This window comes from Epinephelus fuscoguttatus, linkage group LG2 (genome assembly GCF_011397635.1).
Source record: "Epinephelus fuscoguttatus linkage group LG2, E.fuscoguttatus.final_Chr_v1".
In the NCBI taxonomy this organism is placed as follows: Eukaryota; Metazoa; Chordata; class Actinopteri; order Perciformes; family Serranidae; genus Epinephelus; species Epinephelus fuscoguttatus.
In genome coordinates, this window is record NC_064753.1 from 10,481,986 (window position 1) to 10,508,528 (window position 26,543).

Below are 26,543 nucleotides of genomic sequence, written 5' to 3' on the forward strand. Positions count from 1 at the left end.
AGAGTGGGTGCCGTTTACAGTGAGCTCAACCTTTACTGCATAACCATTATGCTATTGACTGATCAGAGAGATACACTGGCAAAACTTGAGAAAAGAAAAAAGCTCTTCAGATTAATTTCAAAAAGTGATGGAGACTATAGGTTAACCATGAGTCTTTTCAGACTATAATGAGTTGTTTTAATGAAAGAGTTGACACAGAGGCATGCAATTAAATCTCTTCATGCCTGTGACCTTTGGAAACTATAGAAGTGTCTTTGGCAGTGAGGAAGCAACCCAATGATTGCTCTCATTTCCACAGATGTACAAAAAAAAGTCGATTATGAGTTGAAGGCAGCACAACTTTAACTTTCAATGTGTGGCCAGCCTCGCTATATTCTCCTCTTGTGTGACTTATTCTTGGAAATACCACAAGGGCACCTTGAGGATAGGTTATACAGGCAATTTCTCTCCCTCCATCTTGGCATTTCATTAATTCTCCAGCGACTTGCTGACCGCATTCCCGGGACAACAGTCAACAGGTTGTGTGTAATTGCATGGCGAGCAGAGAGCAGACTGGGTTTCATAGATTGGCTGGGGCTACAGAGCAGGGCCCGTTCATTCTACCTTTTCTCTTTTTTTTCTTTCCTGGTGGCATCCTCATGTTTAGTGATGAGATTGCCAGGAGGAATTGAACCCTGAGGTTGGATGATGTCCCTCCCCTGGTAAAAGGAGAAGTATATTTCATGTGTAGTGACATATTTTGCTTCTCTCTGTCCTTATTTCATGTCATGGTGCTCCTATGTTTGTTGAGCAAGTCTGTGTTAGTTAGAGGGAGATAGAAAAACAAGTTTATTAAACTGGCAAATGGAAAAGTAAAAAACTAAATGATTTATCAATTGTCGAAATAGATGCCAATTGACTAATTATTTAATTAACTCTGCTCTAAATGCATGAATAGTCTTTTGGTCTTTATTTACTTTTCTTTACATCTTAAATGACGAGTGTGTAGGATATGTTGCGGAACTGAAACTTCCAAGCATGTAGGACAACTGTAGTGGCCGATGCAAAGATGTAAATGGCTCTATCTAGAGCTGGTGTTTGATTTGTCTGTTCTGGGCTAAATGGAAGATGACCTGCTCTATATAGATATAAATGACTCTAAGCATGCACAGCATGTGTTATTTTCAGGGAATTTTGAACTAATGAAAGCATAGTTATGAATAACATATTCCATTTCCACCAGATGCCCTTAAATCCTACACACTGCACCTTTACGTGTTTAAATGTCCAGTGTATCATTAGATTTAAAGTAGCTGTATGCAACATTTGGAAAGTGATTCAGAACCTGAGTTGGGGTTGCCTGAACATGGGTCTCAACATGGAGGTGGCAGATCTGGAGGCTGGCAGCTGATGGTGCTAACAGTGTGAACAGTGCATATTAACCATGGTTGGAAATTAACTTTCTGTCTACTTGCCACTGTGGCTGGTGAATTCCAAGATCTAACAGCCACTCAACAGATTACTGCCTGGCAAGTGAAGCAAATCTAGCAGCTACTTATATATTTTACCAGCATTTGGCTGGTGGTTGGTGCCAATTTTGAACTCTTAACAGCAACAGCGCTGACAGAGCCAACAGTTTTTAACCTGAGAGCAATCTAAGGGTGGGCATTACGCTTTTTGGCTGCTGCCACCCACCACTGTGAGTCAAGAGAGCGTCATCAACAGTAAGCACCATATGTGTGCAGTGCAGATTAGGTCTGCCATCAGGGGTGGGGGTCAAAGGATACAGGTGATCTTGGCCCAAGGCCAAGGGGGGGCCCATGACAAGATCTATGGTTAACTCTTACATTGTATCAAGTACTTAAAGTACTAAATTTTACTCACTGAGTTATATCCCTGACAATACAAGGCATAGGTATTTACATGATAAACAAATGTAGATATAGAAATGTAGATATTATCATTACGACACATTTCAGGGTGCCACCACGGCAGATATTGCGGAATGGTGCAGTCCATCTGACAGCGGGGGTCAGATGGGCATCTATGTGCAGAACATACAAGTGAAGCTAATGTAAATGTGTGAGGTGCAGCCAGGGTACAAAGAGAAAATGAAAGTGAAAGGAGAAGAAAGGCAATGGCCAAATGTCTGGTGAAAAAAAATGTGCGGAAGTACCAGGTGTGACAGGTGAAGCTGAAGGTGAGAAATGAATAGAGAGAAATAAACAGCAAATAAAACCTGCTGTATCTGACTCAGTCTTAAAGCTACGATGAAGCCACATGTACCATATTAAACAATAGGACCTACGGCATCGATCTTATAATGTCTTGTTTTGTACAACCAACAGTCCAATTCTAAATATATCCTCCTGAGACCTCAGCTTCTGTTTGGTTATGCATTTGCAATGTCTCCTAGCTATTGTATTTAAAACTATAAAATAACTAAACATTCGTTTGTTTTGGAAAAAACAATAAAATAAAATACGTCCTCATATGGGGACGATGGGTTTTTCTTAAAAGTCACAGGTGTGTGATCAAGTTTAAAACTGTTCACATAAACGTTGTGGAAAAACTAAACTACAAATAATCCTGGACTTATGATTTGTTCATTTAGAAACTCTGCGTGAATTTTCCCTGATCAATATTCCAAGCTAGGAACATCTTTTTGTCCATGGGACGTCTGTCACACCTAATTGGTCCCAGCGTCTTCAAACAAGACCATAACAAAGTCCCAATGTCCAAGTGTTGAAATTATTTTGACAGATATTGCAATTGCGACACAAGACACAGGTTTAATAGAAATTGGTATATTTTTGCATTTTTTTCACTGAAATAAAAATAAAAAAAAACATAAAAATGATGATGATGTGATTTTTGCTGGGGTCTGTATAATCACACTCCCTAATGTCTCAAATATGATTTGTACGTTGGGGTCCCTCTGCGGTACCACAGTGTTTGATTTATAATGGTAGGTTGAAACATATTTTACCTAAAGAAATTAAAAGTAAAAGAAAAATTGCAGATCCTGCGATGTGAGTATCACACTAAGCCAGGCTGCAATTTTGATAATATTTCGATTAATTTCATAGCCCTACTTGAAATGCATTGCTTTTGCACTTTACTCAGGCTAAATAACGAAAAATGCTGAAAGAAACAGACAAGGATGCAGCAAGCATTGCAGATAGTTTTTTTTATTCTATTTTATTCTAAGTTCAGTGTATATTATATTTAACAATCTCAAAGAAGCATTTTCCTCTGAATTATCCGCCGTATTAATAATTATGTTTGCCTACTTTCTTGTTCACTACCTCCAGTGAACCATTACTGAAAGACAAAGTGACTAAATAATGAATGAGTGTTGATGCAGATGCCAGCACCCTGCTAACATGATCTCTTCACACATTTGCTGCAATGAGTCTAGATATCAACATCCTGTCCTCCAACTTAAATCTTTAGAGCATCAGTGAATTAAGTCATAGGCTGCCACCTATATGCACCAGGTCTATTGCTCTCTTTCTGTCTTTCTTATTTGCCTTGAAGCCATTCACTTACAGTATTCATTATGCTTATAATGACCAATTTTACAATTTTGTGGAGAAGTTGTTATTTTCACAGCGGATTGTTGCTCAAGGGCTTTGTGTGACTGTCAGGCCTCACAAAACTTCACTGCAGTCAAAGAGACAGAATAGAGCCTTTTGAAAAGAACTGTTAGATTTTTTAATACAGCTCATTCTCAAACTTTCCATTTTATTCTCCAAGACAAAGACGAGGAAGTTTATAAGTGGCTAATAGAATGCTGCATTAATCATCTGCCAACTCCTGTAAAGCCACTGATCAGCTGGGGGGAAATAGCTTCTCAAAGATTACACACACAACCAGGCATTTTCTTGCCAGTTTGCATTTTGTCACAACAAACTGTTTTGCCTCAACATGTGATTTTCTTTCAACACCAAACGTACATTTTTAACCCCCTTGCAAATGTTTCAAAACGAGCGTGATCTATCACAGATGTCAAGTGTTTTCTTTGTGGGGGATGAGATGAAGCAAGCTATTGAGAGAGAGGGCTTAATATGATGCATCACTCTTACTGAAGACATTTGATTTTACTTTGCATTTGTATTAGCCTGTAACTCTGAGCTTTGGGCTGATAAAATGATTACAGTCTGGAAGATTTTAATCCTTCCAGATATACTGGCTAACAGAAGGCTGTAGCCTCAATAATGCCTCTTACATGATCAGAAGGATGTTCTAAATAATAGAAAATCTGGACAAAGCCTCGATAGACAATAAGCCAAATAATTAGACTGTGAAACTTTGTTCGCTTTGCATACAGGGCTGCAATTAAAAAATAGCTTTATTGTTATGATTACTCCTGATTACACGATTGATAATTTGGTCTATAAAAGAACAGAAAACTGTGAAAAACATTTGGAGGTGGCATCTTCAAATGTCTTGTGTTGTCCGACCAGCAGTCCAAAGCTTCAACATGTTCAGTTTGCAGTGATATTAAATAGAGAAAAGCAGCAAATCCTCACACTGGAGAAGACAAACCCAGAGAATTGTTTGAGTTTTTAATTGAAAAATGACTTCAATGAAGAATCAGCTGTCCAAATAAATATTATTTATTTATTTATTTATTGTCCTGCTAATCGACAAATATAGAGCATCTTTCACCAACTGTTCCTCAGAAGAGTTTGACTTTCACCAATGTCCTCTTATTTGGGATTTGTAACTTATGCGCACTCAAAAACACACTTACACATATTTTTTGCTCAAATGTTTGTGCAAAAATAATTGGTAATTGCTTTTTTCCTCAGTTCTAACATCTAATAAAATTATAAGATTTAAATTACAATATTTTTTTATGATTTAAATTGTTATATTATAATTATTTATACAACTTTACAAACAACATAAAGGTATTTTAAACACTACACTGATACTTAAATACGCATCAGTTTTGTCAGTGGGAGCCAAGCCTTATAATAATTAGTAACTGAGCATGCTAGAAAATAACACATGGGACAAAAAGTGCAGCATTCATTCATCTTCTAACCGCTTCATCCTCTTGAGGGTCGCGGGGGGGCTGAAGCCTATCCCAGCTGACATCGGGCGAGAGGCAGGGTACACCCTGGACAGGTCGCCAGACTATCGCAGGGCTGACACATAGAGACAAACAACCATTCACGCTCACATTCACACCTACGGACAATTTAGAGTTATCAGTTAACCTAGTCCCCAATCTGCATGTCTTTGGACTGTGGGAGGAAGCCGGAGTGCCCAGAGAGAACCCACGCTGACACGGGGAGAACATGCAAACTCCACACAGAAGGGCTCCCACACCCGGGATTGAACCGGCAACCGGTTGTGAGGCGAGAGTGCTAACCACCACACCACCGTGCCGCCCAAGTGCAGCATTCTGGGGGTACCATTACAGTTTCTTTTAGGGGGTTTTAGGGTGCTCCAGCTGCGTAAGACTTTCATTTGAGCATTCCTTACTTAATTTTTTCAAACCCTCTTTTCTTCTTCTTCTTCTTCTTCAGTTTGTGTGTGCACATGGCCCCGTAGTCTCATGATCTTTTTCACAATTTCTCAATTGTGAGATCAATATCTTATGTGTATCTTATCTTATGGAGATCCATGGGGTGTTTACTTATGCTAAATAGGATCAACTGGAACACACTTTTAACCTAGGAGGACAGTGGGACAGTTGGTCATTACAAAAACACAGGTGGATCCAAACCTTCAGTTTGAGAGCACTTCATGAAACAGCTGTAGACATTTCTTATGAACCATTCTGATTCAGTAAATGAGGCCTACAGTCTTCAGGTATTTTATCAGTAACAAAAAAGGGTGAAGTAAACAGACACAGACAGGGCTGTTACTGTAGAAAATATTATTTCTTTGATTGTGAAGGTGATTTGAAGAATTTAATTAACCACAAACTTTGTATGTATTTCAAGGTTTGTCCAGAAAATGGGTGAGTCCCAAAGTATCTGTGTGAAACCAGCAGTGAATGTGTCAGTTAACATATCCATCATTCACAGAAAGCTTATGGCTGGCCCTGGCCTAGAATTGTATTCGTCTTTTTCTCTCCCCCTTAGTTTCTTTTTCTTTAACTTTCTGTTTTGAAAGTTGGTAAGAGAAGGAGCTCCTAAAAAGAAAGCTGTAAGGTACAAGAGTGGCAGCAGTAATGGCAAAATGAGTGTGGACTTTGTCCTGACCACCATCTGAACGAGCAGAATCACTCTGCGTCTCAATCCCCCCTCCAGCTGGACCAGACTGAACCAGTCTGAGTCTAAACCACTCGGGGCGAGTGCTCTGGTGGGCTGCCATGTCCTCTGCACTCAAGAGACAAACAACCCCTTAGCTGTACTTAATGCATCCAACCAACAACATTTCAGGTGCACTCCATGAAATACTCCCTCAGTATTGCTTCTCTCTGGAGCCTGTGCTCTGTCGTTTTCTACCTGACTGATCACAAATAAAAAGCAATGTGACATCTGGCAGTCACTATGGCTGTCTGACATGAACTGCTATTTCACAGAAAAGCTGTAACTATATTTTAGTACAAAATATTGATACTGTGAAAAGCATTGTCATATGGATTTTAAATACATTTGATTAACAGTTTTTGTTTGTTTGTTTTCATTCTCTAATTTTTCTTCTGTTGTTGGGGAAAATTGTAATGGAATTCTGTGAAACTTGTTTCTTACTGCAGGTTTTCTTATGTTGTTTTAGCACAGCTGGCAGCTAACATGCTGCATATTGTAATACAAGCAGTCATGTAAACTAGTTGGTTTTGAAATAAATGGAATTTTAATGTCAGGAAGGCCTATATTTATGATTTACTTTTGACTCTTATGGAAATCACCTTCCTGGTGAAAGGGCCAACCTGAATAAAATGTTGTGTTAAAACACAACTGGTCAGCATTCAGGGGACGGCAAAAATTAGTTCTACATCTGTGGTCTTCCCACTGGAATTACTGACCTAATAACAAGCAGGAATGTCACAGAGGCATTTTGTTCTCTGCAGACAGCAAGGAAAAAAAAAAAAGCATTTGTTCTCGATCTTTTCACCTCTTCTTCTCCCTCCAACTTGTACAGGCACTCAGTCACTCACACACATTCACACTCTAACAGAGCAAAGCAACACCTACTGGGCACACATACAGAGGTGTGAAAAAGCACAAACACACAGTTAAGCAGAAATCTTTTCTTGGCTGCTTAACCTTTAGGCCTTTAATTTTGTGATAATGCGCACCCTGTAGAGGTGCTAACTAGAGCCTGACCAATACAATGGCACGGCTTATATTGTATAGGTGTAGCTCTCATTTAGCTGATGACATATAGCGTTGATCAACATTTGAATACATGTTGACTGATAAGTAAGGAGAAATGGAAATGCAGCATGACAAAAATACTTTTGAGTTTATTCAGTTATTATTATTATTCAGTGAGTTTATAGGCAGTGTCTTTAGGTCCATCAGAGAGCACTGACAAGTTTATTTTTCAACTCTGATTTATTATGAGTGCTTAGACAGTCATAATTATCAAAATAAATGAAGCTATGTAATTTTGAACAAAGAAAAAAATACAAATTCATACAAATCACATTTTGAATTCACAAGCAATAAAACACCATTATCAATTAAATACACTCTCACCCGGTCTGGTATGATTAGTAGCTTTATTGTACCAAGAAATTGCTATATTACCGAGTTAATTTCCTAGTTTCATAACTCTTGTCTATGTATGGTGCCATTTAACTCATCTGCATACAATGGAATTAGTGCCCCCTACCAGCTAGTGTAGGTTAGGTTTAGGTGAAGAGTCATGGTTGGGAGTCGTCACGTTTGAGCTGTCCCAGACGAAAGACGACCAACATGAAAGAAAAGTGGTGAAATCTTTGGTTGTGGCTCTAAAACAGTGGTCCTATGTCATGCAGTGAAAGAGGTTCAAAGATGGCTGTTGTCATGGTCTTGTGTTCAAATGGAGGGGATAACATTCTGACAGTGTCAATATTTCTGTGTGACTGCTGTTACAACCTACGTCTACTGACCAACCAATAGAAATGCAGCATGTAATGACAAACTGGTACTTAACCCAAACAAACAGACGGATAACAGCTTGCCATGGAGGCAAAATGTGTTAAAAGAAATTTGTGGGATTCCAGCAAAGAGGAAAATCTTGTGGACTTGTGGCAGCAGAGGCTTTACCTGTTTGTCCTCCAGCTCTTACCATGATCGCATAAAGAAGGACGAAGCATGGAGGGAAATAGCGGTTGAGTTGCAGCTAGCAAACACATATACAGACATATCGCAGTATAAATTGCCCACAATACTTTAGGTTATTTAATAATGTGACCCTCTATATTGTGCTTCACTGGTGGAAAAGTAATAACCCGTGCAGCATCCTAACCCATCATAGGTCGTAGCCTGTGATTCAGTAGGCGCTGTCATCATGCAATCTCACAGTCCATAGAAGGCTTTACACACATGACTTAAAATAACTCAGCACTGACTCTTAGTTTCACATGGGACACAAACAGTGGTTTCCTGGGTCAAAGTTCTGTGTTTGTGTGACCCATCCATCCACCCTGACCGCCTCCCTTTGAAGAATGTATCACTCTTTATACTACGTAACCTGACTTGACAGCCTACAGTGCATAGGTCACATGATAACAGTCTCCTGGCACATGATTACATGGGTTATATATGAACTATAGTGCATACCTTTTCATAGGTGTAAGTATGAATGGTGAATGAGAGCCGTCTGCACTGCTGCACAAAGCATTTATAATGTCATGTAATTATCACTTGTGGCCAGAGGCTGATAGTAATCAAAAGTCCCTAGGTCTCACTTTAATTTATTGTAATGTATACATATATGTACAGTATATATATATATATATATATATATATATATATATATATTATCCTTCATTGCACACACATCCAAAAAAAAAAACTTTTGTACTTGATTTTTATTCCCTAATATGGTCAAGATTTGTGGAAAACACTAGATCCCACATTTCTCAAAATGCAACCTGATAGCATTTTCATTAGGCTTATAAATCTGATGTTGTCATGGGGCTTATTTTCTCAGACAGCTCCTTCCAGAGCCACAGAGGACAAGAAACATTTGTTTTCACAAGTTGAGTTATACTCCTCATGAATGTAAATCTGTGGAGTGCTCCTTTAATTTGGCTGACCCTTTGGTCCAAACTGCCTTACATGTATTGCCCTCACATATACAGTGCATATATCTGTGGGCCAACTTGATGCTAAATGTGCTAGCAATTGCAGTTGTTACTCTTTTCAGGAAACAAAAAGCCGTAGTGTCTCTGATTGACATGAATCCATAGAAGTAGAGGTCACAGGGAATTTCTCGGTTCAGTGTTTTTCTGTCAGATTTAATCATTGTCAGTTTGCACCTCATTGGGATACAGAACCCACCCTAAAGCAACATGATCAATGCTCAAGGTTCGATGGTAGCAGATGGTGTGGGTTGCCATGGTATGTTGTGATCCCATCTTGGTTTATCATATACCCCCACTGAGATCAGTCAAGAGAGAATTTTAAATTAGTATTTAATATTTTGCTCTCAATTTTAACATTACATTTAAGACAAATGTAATTAGAATTACATCAGTGTCTGGTACATCCAGACATCTAGAGTAAATCATTTGACACACATTATGTGATGAAAAAGAAAAATCACTGAGTAGTTAGCATGAGCAATGATAGCCGCCGTGGCTAAAGAGACAAAAGATTGCCACCCACAGAAACTCAAACAGGGAAGATGTCCCGGCCACACTGTTTGATTGACAGGCGATCTGTGAGAAATGCAGTGCAGAGACACCACATCAATGCACCAGAGAACCATAAATGAATAGGAAAAAAAGAATAATGATCTCACTGATTACAGCTTATGGTTATCTTTTTTCATGCACCGAACAGCTTCTGTCACACTGATGCATTCTGATGAGCGTATTATGTTTGTTTTATGTTGAGCTTGAGTATATTTCGATGTCTGTTGCATCAGTTGTAGGAATGCTTCACTGCTTTCTAATATTGTGCACAAACAGCCTTTCCGCGATGTTTAACTGTTAGACTGAGGTCAACTCAATGGCGTTTAAAGGCCTGTGAAAAGTGAAGCAAAGCCGAAACGAGACGACCCGCGCACCGAGGCACGCGCGCACACACTCGCACATCACACTCAGGAAAACCGCGCACGTATAACGCCGGATATCATTTTTTATTTGCTTTTAATTCTTTTCACATCACGTTGTCAGTTTGAGTGACAGGTGGCAGAACATTTCAGGGTCTGTCTCCTCGCTTCCACGTGAGGCTGTCAGAGTTTGACTGGGATCCACTCAGTCTGCAGGAGAGAGGCTGCTCCCAGGTGGTTTGCTGCTGTCTGCCTGTCTTGAAAGTGCTCTGCGTCTGCAGGGCAAGAGAGAAAGAGAGGGTGGGGGTAGAGGGGGGTGGGGCGGGGGGTGTAGGGGGGGTCCTTATGGACCTCTCCCAGCCCGGCGTCTAGAGGATTTTACACCATTTCATCTCAAAAATGGAAATGTCACGGCTCGGTACATCTCCCCAACAATTGGAATCTGGGCCAGTGGTTTATTTATTTCATTTCCTATCATTCTTGTATAAGCAGCACCCTGCTTCATATAAATTGTTGTTATTGTGACTTTGTCTTTGGCTTTCTCTGGTGCTCTTTCTCTATTTCTCTCTCCATCCCTCTGTATCACTCCCTGTCTCTTCTCTCTCATATAAAAACTGTAGGGTTCCTGCCAACAGGTCTGCACTGATAGGGATGAGCAGCTCCACTGCAAGATGCTACAAGACCCAGGGTTAGGATGGAAGGGAGACAGGGTGAGCAGGGCGCCTGGTGGTCGAGGGATGCCTGTGTGTGGAAGGGGCCTGCAAAGAATTGGATAGGGGGATTGGATTAGGAAAAGCTAGAGACCCAGCTGGATGGAATAGAAAATACTTTCTGACTGTTGAGTGAGTAAGAGGAGGGGGGAGATTCTGAGGGAAGATGTGAGAGTGGGACAGAGACAGTTTGTCCTGGAGGTATGGAAACAGTTGTGCGGTACACGGTGTAATTAGCTCACGTGACTCACCGCAGCCTAGTGTTTTAGGTGAGTAGGATGTTTATGACAGTCACACATAATGGCAAATGAAACGCGTGAAACCAAAGATGACCCATAATGACAGATTCTTTTTTAGTCCGTTTTGTGTGGGCTTGTCCCAAGAATTGGCTCTGCGGAAGGAGCGATTTCACAGCTTCAAGTGGCATCGGAAAATTCTCTTTTATGTGCATTCCAATTTCATACCCACTGCTGGAGTTTTTTTTCTTTTTTCTGTGGAGCTTCATGTCTTGCCACTGTATTCTTTTTTTATCACTGTACAAGTCTCAAAAAGTCAGTGTGTCACAGGCAGGGTCACAGCGACATAGGAGAACGCGTCATAAATAAATCCTTTGAAACAGTGTTTGGTTAGTTTTAAACGTGCGCTGCGTTATTGACAAGGACCTCAAAATGGCTAGTGGTTTGAAAAGCAAACAAAATCATTTGGATCAGACAAGGTCACACATAACAGGCCGGTCATTGGTTCATCTCCATTACATCCATTATCCCCTCCCACACCCCTCTCTGTTGTTAGAGCTCATGTGTGACACAATGCTGTCCTAACTCATTAATGAAAAGCCTTTGGGGGCCATTGAGTGTTGACAGATCCCAAACAGGGTTAACAACAGCCCATCTCTTACTCTGACATAACATGCACTAATGGTCTTTTTTTTGCAGGAGGGAGGTGTCACTGTGGTCAGGGGGAGGGCTTCTTGGACCTTTGTAGGTTTCAATGTCCCCGGCTGCTCATGTGAAGGCTGTAATTATTGCTAAGGCTACATCCACACTAATATGTTTTTGTTTTAAATCAAACTATTGCTGTTTAGCTTAGAGTCCACACTGCTCCAGCATTTTGGAAGCCATTAAACAGAGACCTTTAAAAACCCCGCTGACCCTATTGTAGCATAAAAATCCCAGGGTTTCATTTTAGTCTGGATAGACGGAAACAGATGCTTTTAAAAACGATGATGCAGACATCCACGTTTGCTTCCTAACAGGGACTTATGGGTCTGCACCATTACCAAGCCGGCGATGTAGGCATGTACTAGGTAGGTGGAGACACACCGGTGCATATATACCGGACCAGCCGCTAAATTTACGATATATTTAATTTGCAACAACTCACAATTTGTTTTCTACCACTTTGACCGCTTTGTATTCATGTTACTTTCATTCAACAGTTCCACCTTGTCGGTCTGAGCAACTTCTCGCCATCTCCATTGTATTTTCTGTAACTATGCAACCAGCCACAGAGTAGACAATCTGCTTCCTGTTGACACCAGTACTAAATGCCCAGTGTATGGGAATGGTCATGTGAAATGCAGTTCTGGACATGTTAGTATGGACAGAGATTATTTCTGAAACAGTGGTAAAACACTTGTGAGATCTAAGTGTGATATTAGTGACAATGTGGCCTTAGATAATTACTGATTCCTTGCTTGTTTTCACTGTGCATTGATCTACAGGTATGTCCTCATAAGGCACTGTTAGCCACAACACCCAGAGGATTGCAAAAGATGCTGCAGTGGTGGCTCGCTAGAGAGTTTTGGCTCAAATTTCTGATGACTGATTGTCTTTGCAGGTACTTCATCGATCGGCACACAGACCTGGAGAGGCAGTTCAACATCAACGTAGACGATGGGAAGATCACACTGGCCAAACCGCTGGACCGGGAGACAGACATGTGGCATAACATCACAGTAACTGCCACAGAAGTCAGTAAGTAACGTCTCCTGACTCTGCTCTCGCCCTCCTGTGAACACCATCCCTGTGAATTGTAATGTCCTATTTTTGAAAAATCAACACACTAATAGACATTCACTGGCACGCAGATTTTAAAACCTGAGAACTGGAGGGAAACACGCACAATATCTCCTTCTCCAGAGCCACTTCATGGGATCTCTCAGTCAAAGGAGTCACTGACCTGCTACACACAATCCACTGTTCAACAGTATAGCGCTTTGTAAACCAGCACTTTTAATCGCTCCCAGAGTATGGCACAAACAATTAGCATTTGAATCCACAGAGGCATTAAATACGTTAATTTGCTGAGTTTTGATTGAATTAAACAGCTCAGTAGTCAATTTGTGGAAGTGCAAGAACATTAAGACGTATCAAATAAACAGTTTTAAAGACATGCTCCAGAGTGGATTGCTCCAACGCCAGCATCCATTACAGATTAAAGAACATCTGCGAACCGCAAAACTCACTGACTACGTACAAAATCTTGCCGGCAGAGCTACAAACAGCTCAAACCATATGTAAGGCTTTATTTGCATACAGATTGTTTCAGGGGGGCTGTATGTTGTGATAAAGCTTAATGTACCCCTTAAAGCTATTGGAATAGAAATTTACACAGCTTGTAACTTTTTTTTTCTTGTCCTCTTCTGCTCTATCTCCCTCTCTCCCTGTCTCATCCTCTATCTGTCCCTTTCTTCCCTTAATCAAAGGAAACACACATTAATTGTCAGAATAAATGAAAGCCCAAACGCTGTCATAATGTTTTGGCCGTGCAGCACAGACAAATCCCACCATCGTAGCAGCCCGTTGGAGGAATTGAATGTGTCTCATTTGATAAGCCGGTTGCCTTGTCATTTCTTGCACCCATACATTTAAAGCGTGTGTTCATGCCTCTTGGCAAAGTAACTGTGGCTCGAGATAGTGGCATCTCTGAGAACACCTAATAGGAATTTGCCAAAATAAATATGGCAGTTTTGCTATTCTTCACGGATGGGAGGGAAGCCGGTGTCTTCTCTGGCGTGAAGAGGAATAGATGTGTTCCCAGTTCTATCCCGATGCCATTTGCCACCCAAACGGAGGCGCGTTCTGCCGCCTCGCACCAGTTGACATCTGACTAATCAGACTCTATTCCCTGTCTGCTGCTGAGGGAAAGTCACTTTTGGAGGGGGGTGGGGGTTCTGTTTTCTTCTCTCCCTCTGCCCTAATCCATCTATCACTGTCTATCAGACTGTCAATTTCCACTCTCCTCACTGCTTACCTCTATTTCAACTCATATTCTGGCCTGTCTGGTGGCCTTGATTTTCTTGGGCATCCTGTTCACTGCTCTGTGTTTCATTAAAAACAAATTAGTATAGACAAGGAACACAAATACAATTTGAAGCAAGAATGTGTAACTTTTTAAAGAAGAAATACCACAAATACTATTACAAATGGAAAGTTTAATATATGATGAATAAAAACCCACCCAGCTCATGTTATTACACTTAGGATTTTTGCTGCTACATCTTCACATGATCAGGTATGACCAATGGTTTATAAGCTAATGTTAGCAAACTTGTGATACTATAGACTAGTCCATACCCATTGAGTGCACAGTTGCCCATGTACAGTTTCACATGGTGTGTGTTTGGGATACAGGTGATAGGAAATTGCAGATTAAATAGTCAACTGAACCCATTAAGAAGAGCAATGTATTCAGACAGAGTTTTTGTGAATTTGACTGTACGATTGCTTTATTGAAAGTACAGTAGTACCATTGCCAATAGTGGGATAGTTAGTGGGCTAAAACTGTACATTAGTAGTTGAGGTAGCACGTTGAAAGGCACATAGTTAAAGTGTTTCTACAGTATGTTGTATTGACCTAAAAGTGGGGTGCACTGGTAGTTCACATGGGAGAGGTGCAGCTAGCCCTTGTTGCAGCAGTGGGGGTTGGAATCTGGCCTTCTTTCTTTGCTACATGTCTTCCTTGCTGTCTCTCTCTCCCATCCTTCCTGTCATGCTTCACTGTCCTGTCAAATATAGGCAAAATGCCCCCCCCGCCCCCCCCAAAAAAGAGGTGTCCTGTTCTACATATCTGCCAAGTTTAGTAAAAATCGATGTGGCGGTTAGGCCTAGATAAGAAATTAGCTCTCTAGCGCCCCCATTTTGTTTGATGGGGTCAATAATGGAGGGGTCCCCTCAGATTATGTGTTGTCATATGCCTACAAAGTTGCGTGGTGATCGGTGAAACCCTTGAGATGTTATACACCTTTATGTGATGAGCCACGCCCTCCGCAATATTCATTGCCTCATAGAAGCTCAGTTTTAAGTTTTTAAGTTTAAGTTTAAGTTTTTTAAGTTTTCCAACTTTTGCCAAGAGGGAACTTTAGATATTGGTCCCTAGATTATGTTCACCGAGTTTCATGCAGATCGGTCAAACTTCCTAGGAAGAGATCGATTTTAAGTGTTTTTCAAAAAATTCAAAATGGCGGAAAATCTATATAACCGGAAGTTGTGTGTTCTTGAGGCAAATTTGTTCCTCATGAGGAGAGGCATCTCTGTGCAAAGTTTCATGTCTCTATGACATACGGGGCATGAGATATGCCCATTCAAAGTTTGCAATTTCAATCTGTTGCTATAGCGTCCCCCTTTGGCCAATTGATGTAATATTGCTTCATTCGCATCCTCCCATGACCCTCTACCACTGTGCCAAATTTCACATGGATTGACCAAGTCAGTGAGGAGAAAAACGTGGAACAGACACACACACACACAGACAAACCCACAGGCAGACAGAGTTTTCATCATTATATAGTAAGATGCTCTCTTTCTGGCATGAATGAGTCCATTTGTTGACTTAATCACTCATTTTCGCCTTGTGTACACTACATTTAACAGCCCTGTCTCCTAGAAATTACGTTATATACGACTGATTTGAAACAGCAAATATGTTGGTTACATAATTTCGAGCAAATTATGCTTCTATTGCCATGACGAGGAAATATTGCAAATTAACATACCTGGTATGCCTTATACTGTAGTTGTTTCATGAAAAAAAGTAGGACATTTTGTAGGACAGTTTCCAGTCATAGTGACTACAGCACTATTTTTTCTTATTACCTTTTTTTTTTAATTCTTTTTTTTTTAATTAATGATAACTATCTTTTCCTAATCTTAACCAAGTTGCTTGTGTTGCCCAAACCAAAGACCAGAGTCTGGACACAAATCTGAAATTCTGGTGTCAAGGTCCTGCTCTTTGTACACCTGACATCCTCTTCACACCCCCTCCTTGTGTGGCATAAATGCAGTGCTTCTTTCCCTGACAGAAACTCTGATTATCTCTGATCATAATCTAGGCAATTACACTGCCACAACAAAGTATATGAGAAAGCAGTTTAGAAACATACAAATGTAGTGTGTAGGAGATGCTTTAAATAACTATGATGATGTCTTTTAAGCAGTTGGCCCAGGAGAATCTTGAGAAATTAGGGAGAGGGTTATCTTGTAATTACAATGGCTGCTGTTCAACAAAAGTTACATAGTCTTGTTTCAAAACCAATTTTTAACCAAACATGTTAACAGTTGGCACAGGTTATTATGATTTAAAAACATCTTTGATAAATGGAAAAATAAAATACTTAAGACTCTTAGAGAGAAGAGAAATCTTAGGTTTATACCCCAAACATCAAGAAAGTGCACCTGTTATTCACATGCTGTCATTCTTCTTATAAGGCGACAGTAGAGGCAAGCTTCATGGCCCCAAATAAATTAATGAATCAATAGCATATAAAATAGAAAATGCACCAGTGTCATTGGCCACAGTGACATGGCCCTCTTGGGGCCACATTAATACTGTTGCTTTAAAAGTTGGCATTTGCACTGCTGATTAATAAATACAACCGTTTATGGGGACTCTCGAAAGGGACTGTCAATTACCAGTGATGAATAATTCCAATCAAAATCTAATCTAATTAAACTGCCTTTTATTGTCTTTTTAGACTTCAGTTACCAATGACTCATTAATATGCATGTTTTAACCCTCATGTTTTAAACATTACAGTGTACAGGGGATTTTCAAAAGCACTTTGGATGGGATTTTTTTTTTCCATTCCTGTTGCCTAGAATCCTGTTTTGTGTGGCCAATACGAGCTGAAATGTAGACTGATGTGGCTTATCATCTGTCCTCCCATCAGCTCAGGAAATGAAGGGAGAAATAAAGATGGAAAATAAAGGAAATTAAAACTAGGTCACAGAATTTACCTGGGATTTCATGTGTAACCTTGTTTTAATTTATTAATTTGTTTTCTGTTATACTCATTGTCCTTTCTTGTTTATGTCCTCTTGTCTCTCTTCTTTTTTGATTTGCTCTATCTATCTATCTATCTATCTATCTATCTATCTATCTATCTATCTATCTATCTATCTATCTATCTATCAGGAAATCACAGTCAGATATCGAGGGCGATTGTGGCCATCAGAGTAATGGACATTAACGACAATGCCCCTGAATTTGCCACGGAATACGAGGCCTTTCTCTGTGAAAATGGAAAACCTGGACAGGTAAAGAAAGAAGCAGCTCATCCATCAAACCAGTGATCTATCTTTCTCTCTCTCTCTTTGTCCCTTTCTTTCTGTCTCTCACGCCTCCCCTGTAATGATTGGCCACAGTGAATTATAGCCTATTTATTTCACTGAGAAACTACAGAGGTGGGAGCACGGTCCCTTTTTCCCTGCGACAGTCCTCCCTTGACACAGTGTGCGTGGAGCAAAGGGGAAATGAGAGCAGTCAGGATTGATCAGAGCGGATCATAATTCAAGACTGTCTTTCATGTCCTTCTCCAGATGGCACAATGCTTCCCCCAGCCAAAAATTCTGGACAAGTACTTAGCATTCTCCTCCTCATCAATCGACCTCATTCAGGGGACCTGTGTACGCACAATAGGGAGCTTTATTGAAAGGAGGGGAAAAAAGGGAAAACTGTCCTGCAGGGCCCGAATTCTAATTTCCAATCAATCATAAAGACGTACAGCACGATAAGACCTATGATGACAGATTAACAGATAGAGCCAGGAGCCTGAAAGTGTGCCAGACTAGACAGGACCTCATTGATAATAATCTCAAACTCCAGGAATGAATAGGGCATATATTTCATCAGGTGTGATCCAGCCAGTATTAGACTGAGGCAATCTGCGGAAGGCAAAAACAGAGTAATGAATAGGCTGCCTCCTCTCATGACTTTGAGCCCTCCACTGTATATCTTCCTGTCTCTCTGTTTTCAACACAGGTGATCCAGACTGTCAGTGCGGTGGACAAAGACGACCCGATCCAGGGCCACTACTTTGACTATCGTCTCGTCCCGGAGATGCTCAACAACCCCAATTTCACCATCAAAAACAACCAAGGTGAGCAACAAAAGAAACTGCAGAGAAGAAACTCCTCTGTGGCAGAATGACTGAAGTTTCTGTAAATTTCTCCAATGGCTTTCCAGTCTTATCTCTAACCCGTGGCATGTTAGCCATACTCGAGATGAAATCTGGTGGATCAGTGTAGCTCACAATTAGCAGATGTGAAATTGTTTGGACACCAGCTTCTTTTTACTCCCCAGTGCATTTTGAGGGAAACTAAATGAATGGGATCCAAATGGCTTTTCCTGGTAGTCTTGCAGCTCAATGTAGGGTGACTTCCTAGGAGCTGCTGCAGTGTGGCAGATGGCACTAAATTTATTTGCTAAATACTCTGATTGGTTTATTTGCTGTTTTTTCTCTCTGTCTTTATCCCATTCCTCTTCTCCTGCCTCTCCTCCGTAACTGGCTCTGAACAGGCTGTGTTCATGATGACATTGTGTAATGCTTTCAGCTTGGGGCAAATAATCTTCATATGGTACTAGCCTTCTGTTTCAATGCAAGGGCTGCAGGCTAACTTACTGCAACCTCTCTCTGACGAAGGAAAGAGTCCATAAAAACCAGGTCATCAAACGGACTTGCCATTTTTTGAGAAATATAAAAACCTTCTTCTTTTGAAACAGGTACATTAGCAGGCAGAGGCATGAGACACCAGTGTGATAATCACAGGCAATGGGAAAATAGTCTTGGCTAAGTGTATTTATACCGCTTTTCACACATTGAGCAATAACTAAATGAACAAAATCATATTTTTCCCAATACAAAAAATGTAAAAATCCTGTCAGAAAATGGAAAGTCAAAAATGAAGGGCTGTTTAACAGGCACAGACTGCTGCAAAATACTCAGTCTTAACTGCGGATCAACCTCAAAGTGCATAAAACATGGAGGTTCCTGAACCCTGCCCTTTTGTTAAGAAGAGATTTAATAGTTTCTTAAGATGATGCAACAGATAAAACCGTCACTAGAAATCTTTCACCACTACAAGCACAGCTCCAATAACAGAACACCCTGCATTTTTCTCACTTGCCTGAAACCACACTAAATACTATGTGTTGTGGCTCTGCTTTATATATTACATACTGCACCAACCACTTGTCTATGGCATTGCTAATTCTGAACAGAGAAAAGAAACCCATCGTGCCACATCCCCCAGCACTTCAGTGACTATTTCTATCTGAATCGGCAGCTGTGGGAGACACTTGAGTGAAGAGCGCCAGGCTCCTGTGAGCCTCTGTGTGCTGCTTTTGTTTGTGATGATGAGTCTAATTGTAGGGATTGCACAGTGAAGAGGTTAGGGGCTGCCCACGCTGAGGAAGATGGCGAAGGTTCTGACCAGCTGTATAGAAGATATCGAGCACTCTGACAACTCTGTGTTCAGCAGGCGGAGCTGCAACAGAGCAGAGCATCCCATTCTCAGTAATTGAGACAACATACATTCAGCATGCTGCCAAGAATGAAATTCTGCTGAGAGAAACTCTTTTCTGACTCTTTTAAATTGTGTTAAGAAATTACACAGTCTTCTTTTTTTTCAAAAAGGTAAAGTTAAACTCATTGGCAATAAAATGCTCCCCCTGCTCATTTCAGAGCACTCAGAGGTTTTGCAGATACCGTCTAAATTGGCCTGGTATGACCAGTTCCTTGTGGTGGCTATTTTAGCAAACTTTTGATGGGTATTGCTTTAAAACTGAGTCAGTTCTGTGACTCTCTGACTCCTCTCCACTAATGCTAATGCAACACAATGTTTTAGCCTTTAGCATTATCCCATAACTGTCACCTGTGGCCACATTGGCTGCTGTTCAGTAAAAAGTCGAGGTGTTTATTGTTATATGTGTTGTTAAAAACAGGTTTCCCAGTACAATTAAATTCTTCTTTTACTTTATTCTCTAAATGCTGTTTGATAGTGAAACATGGTGTATAAAAAGAAAAAAATATAAATACAATAATATAAGAAAATAATAAGATAAAAGGATATCACAAGAGATCCAGGAAAAGAAAATAATGAATAAAGTATTCGATGAAGAATCATTTTAAAGTCCAGCTGAAATAAAAGTGTCTATATAGACAAAGATTTTTTTTTTTCAGTTATAGGCTGACAACACCACCGAGTAGAAGTCACTCATGGAATGTGACAAAGCACAAAAAAGCCACAGACACACGAAACCAGTTGTGGCTTTAGCTAATGTGTCCTCCTCCTACAATCATGGAGACGTGTCTTGTGTTTCACCTCCACCTCCTAAATGAGCTACCAGACAAACATCCATCAAGGGAAAAGTGCTTGCTAATGATTTGATGCTGATTTTGCAAGCTAATTAGCTTGTCAGCTAAAGAACACTGAACAGCGTAAAAACCAACCTGCAAAATGTCAGCATCTGTCAGTGTAGATATTAATTGTTGTAGTCCTTTTTCTTTAACCAGTGAAAACATGCCTGTTCGTAAAGGGGTGATTGCTTGGCCTGTGGCCTGTGGTGCTGCTGCTTGCTCAAGAACCTCTCATACCATCAAAACACTCCGCACTGCTCTTCCTTGGGTCCTGAGACACAGACCTGCGTGGCCATCATACACAGTTTGAGTTGTAATAGCAGAGTGGCGTTGTTCTTGTAGGCTATGTCCTTGTGCTCATTGCCTCCAAGGAAATGAAGACGATTTCAGTTGTGGTGTTAGTATATCCAGCATCGAACAGCAAACTTAGGCAAAGACATGCTCAACCTACGTCCACAGAGCCCTGAAGCTGTTCACATCTTTATTCAACATTTATCTATAACATGTCACATCTCCAAACTGCACCAATTTTAACACATCCTTGGGTCCCCAGCAATAAACTCGTAAAATGTGAAGTAGATTGGATGAAGTGTTCCTGAGATATATGAAGGACACACATACAGAAAGACAGAGAGCCCTTGCTTTAGTTAGACCCTGCCAACACAACAATGTTCTTAGTTTGTAAGCTACATTTTCTAGTGCACGTTTGCTTTGATTGTGTCGGTGCCCCTGCTAGATCAGCTGTCAATCACCTTGCCCATCCACTCAGAGGCCTGCGGGCTAAAGGAGTTAATGTAGTGTGTCTCTCAAAACCTTTTTCCCCCTTTAGCAAAACAGTAAAAAAAACATGTCTTAAAATCAATCTGACAATGATCAAAAAAGATGACTTTTATGATTACATTTGGACCTGAGTAAAGTGTGCTCTGAATACTATTACTTGTTAGTGCATACTTTTGGTTGAACCAAATGTAGTATGACTAAGTAAGTAGAGACCAATTAATTAATTTCTGTGTTGCGTACCCATGCAATATTGAACCATTCACATATTAATTACATATATGCAATAACATTACACATACTAATAAAATATTCATACACAGAGAGGAAAGTGATACAAACTCACTAACAATTGTGAATTGGATCTTTTCTTCCTCCAGTCCTTTGGTATTATGTTACAGTAAAGCATTTAAAGGGACTCTTCTACCCCAAATCAAAATTACATATTTTTCCTCTCACCTGTAGTGCTTTTTATCAGTCTAGACTGTTCTGGTGTGAGTTGCTGAGTGTTGGAGATATCAGCTGTAGAGGTGTCTGCCCTCTCTCCAGTATAATGGAACTAGATGGCACTCACCTTGTGGTGCCTTAAGTGTAAAAAAATTCAACAGTCTTTTTCTAGAAATCATGACCCAGTTACTTAAAACAATATGTAGACCTTGTTCTGAGTAGTCTCATGTAGGAACTATTTTCTTTTTACCAAACTACACCCGCCAACTGTATCACCACAAAGAAGGGTGCATCTACTTATGGACAGGAAGTAAACAATAATGGCTTTCTCCTTAGCTGAGCTACAATTTTAGCTAGCTCAGTGGAGCTAGGTGAACTAGCCGTAGATATATGATTCCTTCTGCATGGTGAGAAGGTTGATGGGTGTAGATGGGTAGAAAGAAAATAGTTCCAACATGAAACTGCTCACAATATAGTCTGTGGACTATCTTGAGTAACCGGGTCATAGTTTCTGGAAAGGACATTGCTGTTGACTTTCTCTAATGTATTTTTTGGCATTTTGAGCACCAAAAGTGCCTCCGGTTCCATTATATATCTGAGATAAGGCAGACATCTTCATGACATATCTCCAACATGCTGCAACTCACACCAAAACTATCTAGACTGATAAATAGCGCTACGGGTAAAAGGAGGAATATGTATTTTTGATTTGGGTGTGAACTATCCCTTTAAGTCCAACTGATTTGGCATTCATGAATGTGCTGTGTGTAGCTAAGAGACTTCAGAAGTGTAGAAAGTTTTCAGACTGTTGGTGTCACTTCTGCTGTCACTGCTGTCATTTGGAACCACCCACATATTAAGTTATTTATAGCGAGAAATTAATTCAAATGAGCTTTTGCTTTTGTTAATGTCATGATTAATATTTCAATGTACACAGATTTTTCATCAGAATCCATCAGACGCTCGATAAAACACTTTTAATGTGCCCTAATATATAAAAGATAATAAAACGAGCATTCTTGTAACTCCACTGAGTTCAATCTGTTTAAAGGTTCTCAGCACAGCTGCCTTTCTCTTTGAGTAGCAGGCTTTATTCTATGGAGGGGCTGATGGGCAGGAAATGTTTAATTCTATTTTTACCATCAATAGTGGCAGAGAAAATGAAAATGACCTGTATATGAGGACAAGCCCTGATGTTTTACTACAGTACAGTAGATGATTGCATACCCACTATGCACTGCCGAATGATCCAAATGAAATAGGACATGTTGGTGCTCACAAAGCCGAGCGTACCACTTTGTGGCAGCACTCATAAGAAAATAAATCTGAGCATATGTTCATATCAATTACAGATTGTGCAAAGCAAATAATTCTATCATGAAGCATTCCATCTTTTGATTAAGTTTGCTCTGTCAATGCAGATGTTTCAACATAGCCTGTCTCTGTATTGCGTGTATATCACCAGATCTATTTTCCCCTCCCTCTCAGTACACCCTTAAGCAGAGAGGCAAAGGTTAGACTATCAGAAATCTTGTACGTTTTCCATAAGATCAGCAGGAGTAGATTCTTATGGGAATGCAAGTGTTTGATAATGTGAGCAGGGTAAGGAGAGCCAGCTAATGAGCAGACAGCTTCACAGAAGTGTCATCAAAGAGCAGCTGGCACCTTTTTGGGTCGACATGTGCCATCTTCTAAGTCAGTGTCGCCTGCCGTGGTCCCTTTCATTTCCTCAGCTTTTAAAGGGGGACAGCAAACTCAGGCTCGCCTTCCTTCAGAATTCCCAAATTGGACTGTCGAGAAAAAGGAGGGTGGCTGAAATCCATCTATGGCATTGGAACGTGAGAGTGCTAGAGAGCCTTGTGACGATTGATGTGAAATTAGTTTACCCTCATGCTGCACTGATCTTCACACGATTTAATAATAGAACTTCAGTCTGTTGCTACCATGAATAATAATGGGTTTTCCACACATCCTTGAAAAAAAAAATCATCTCTGGCTTTACCTCTCTCTGACAGACAATTCAATCAGTGTTCTGGCCAAGCATGATACCTTCCGGCGACAGAAACAGGAGATGTACTTCCTGCCAATCATTGTGACGGACAATGGGAATCCACCGATGAGCAGCACCAACACCTTGACCATCCGAGTCTGTGGATGCAGTAAGGATGGCATTGTCCAGTCCTGCAACGTGGAGGCCTACGTCTTACCAATCGGCCTCAGTATGGGAGCTCTTATTGCCATCCTGGCCTGCATTATACTGCTATTAGGTGAGGTATTTCTTTTTTGCAATGTGAGATTATTACTATGAAGTGATTTAACAGATGTAGATGAAGCCTTTAATACTCTGACCCCGATGAATGATCTGCTTGCACTAACAAAACATCCACTCATCAAAGCTTGACCTAGACTTCTTCTTTCTGTCTTCCTTCCTCTCCATGTATCTTTCTGACAGTAATAGTTGTACTATTTGTGACCCTGAGGAGACACAAGAATGAGCCTCTGATTATAAAGGATGACGAAGACGTGAGGGAGAATATCATCCGTTATGATGATGAAGGAGGCGGCGAGGAGGACACGGAAGCATTCGACATCGCAACGCTGCAGAACCCGGATGGCATCAATGGTTACCTGCCACGCAAGGACATCAAGCCCGACCTGCAGTTTATGCCCCGGGCGGGCCAGCACTCTGGCCCAAATGGCGTGGACGTGGACGAATTCATCAATGTACGACTCCACGAGGCAGACAATGACCCCACAGCGCCGCCTTACGACTCCATCCAGATCTATGGATACGAGGGTCGGGGATCCATTGCTGGCTCCCTCAGCTCACTGGAGACGGCGTCGTCAGACTCAGACCAGAACTATGACTATCTCAGAGAGTGGGGCCCACGCTTCAGAAGACTTGGGGAGCTCTACTCTGTGGGCGAGAGCGACCGCGAGACCTGACCTTTGGTTTGTTAGAAAAAAGACCTTTCTGATTTTTTTTTCTGTCCACATACTTGTGTATTAAACGCTAGGGGGTTTGCTGGCTTTTAGAAACAGGTGTTTAAAAAGAAAAACAGTTAATAACATGGGAGGCCACCTTTTTGTATTCTTCTTAGAGTGAGGTATAGCAGTCGTCATCCACTATGTCAAGCGCATTGTAATTGTTGAGCCAAACAATGTCTTTATTAGGAGATCTATGATTCTTGTGGAGTGTAACTTAGATTCCGTTGTGGAGTGTCTAGCAGTATTTTGGGTGTTAGTCATTTGCTGTGACTGCCAGTAGCAGAAAAACCCTGGGATTGCTGGTAGTTACCCGATGAAAGGAAATAACGGATATCGTTGGGTTCTCTGAAGCTTGAGCGGACACTCCATGCTCCATGGACAGCAAGCCGGACCTCAGAAGCTGCAGAGGGACTCTTGTTTCATGTCTCCGTAAGCCACCCAGCTGATTGGTGATCTGAAACAAAATGACAATGAAAAAGCAATATATGGTCTACATTACAATGATGAATGTATGTATGATTTGAAAAAAAAAGCAAAAAGACAAACCAGTATTGGCTTTAAGGTGAATTTGTTATCATTTGATATGTTCGCTGGTGGCCACATTTATAAACTATCTAAAGCCCAGAAAGGCTTGCTTTATACAACTCTTTGTATTTACACGCTACAGGTGTGGGTCGCAAGTGTTACTAGCCTATAAAAGACTGAAGTGAAGACAAAAAAGAGAAATGTAGAAACTCTGAGGCCTTCTTTTTACAGAAGCAACATTAAATACAATTGTAATCTACTGTTTTTTGACAAGAGATGTGTTGATTCTTCATTATTGTTCTATGAGTTATTGTATTTCTGTTCTTAAATAATTTTCTTTCTGTGCTGACAATTTGAAGTGAGTGTTAAGATTATTTCACATTCAGCTGTTTTTTCCACCACTTGAACACTATGTCATAACAGCCAAACCATATCATGAATTTATTGCAGTTGATAATATAGACTAGATGTAAGCAAGAAACAAACAAGAGCTCTAAGTTACTCTAACAATACAGATGATCTAATTAATTGGGACTGCAGGAATGGGACCTTTCTGACACATCCTAATTCTGTGTAAAATATATCCCATAATATATTCTGAGGTACATGCCAGTGAGCATCTGAGCACAATAGTCCAATTGATACCTGAGTACGTGACTCCTTCCAAACATCAAATCTCATTTAGGAAACACAGATTGCATCAGCCCAAGAAAAACGAAGACACAAATCCAGACCATGTGCATATTGTGCTTACACTGTATGATATCAATAAAAAAGACTTGTACTGTACATAGAGTTACTGCTAACGTCATTAGCTTTCAATGAGGTGGTAGGTTTGTCTCTGCACGTTAGCTCTTGCACATAATGAGAATTTCAATGGCACTACAGCTGCGTGCAAACTCAGTTTGTACTGATACAGTATTATGGCAGTTCTCTGTAGACTAAACAATATATATGGAATAGTCCTACATGCAGATCATATTTTGTACTGTGCTTTAATGCTTATAAATGTGTATGTTCAATTATTTACTCCCTGTACTGTAATCTAAGATACCCTGTATTGTTTCCTACTTTGTGAAATATATTTTTATAAATATTGCTGAATTGGTGTGGTTTTATTATGCTGATGAGTTACAGACAAGCAAAAGTTGCAGACAGAACATTAATACTGTTAAAGGGGCAGTCCGGCCATTTTACACAAGGTTCAGTTTACTGGTGGAGTACTACTCAGCCCGTAAACATAGTTATATAATGTCATCTGTGGCTCTGGAGGGAGCTGTCTAAAGTTTGAGGAAATAACCCATCAT

The 26,543-nt window shown here is 40.5% G+C and overlaps 1 protein-coding gene across 2 annotated transcripts in view; it reads left to right on the forward strand.

Moving 5' to 3' along the window:
• Nucleotides 1-26,288, forward strand: part of cdh8 (cadherin 8) — a 119,043-nt gene extending 92,755 nt beyond the window's left edge. Inside the window, exons 8-12 of one of the 2 annotated variants that reach the window (XM_049604441.1) lie at nt 12,702-12,838; nt 17,277-17,398; nt 18,123-18,240; nt 23,739-23,990; nt 24,176-26,288. In XM_049604441.1, coding sequence (XP_049460398.1) covers nt 12,702-12,838; nt 17,277-17,398; nt 18,123-18,240; nt 23,739-23,990; nt 24,176-24,669 — 1,123 coding nt within the window. In that variant the 3' untranslated portion in view covers nt 24,670-26,288. The remainder of the gene's footprint in view (nt 1-12,701; nt 12,839-17,276; nt 17,399-18,122; nt 18,241-23,738; nt 23,991-24,175) is intronic. The other variant, XM_049604451.1, reaches the window with a different exon arrangement.
• The last annotated feature ends 255 nt before the right edge of the window (nt 26,289-26,543 follow it).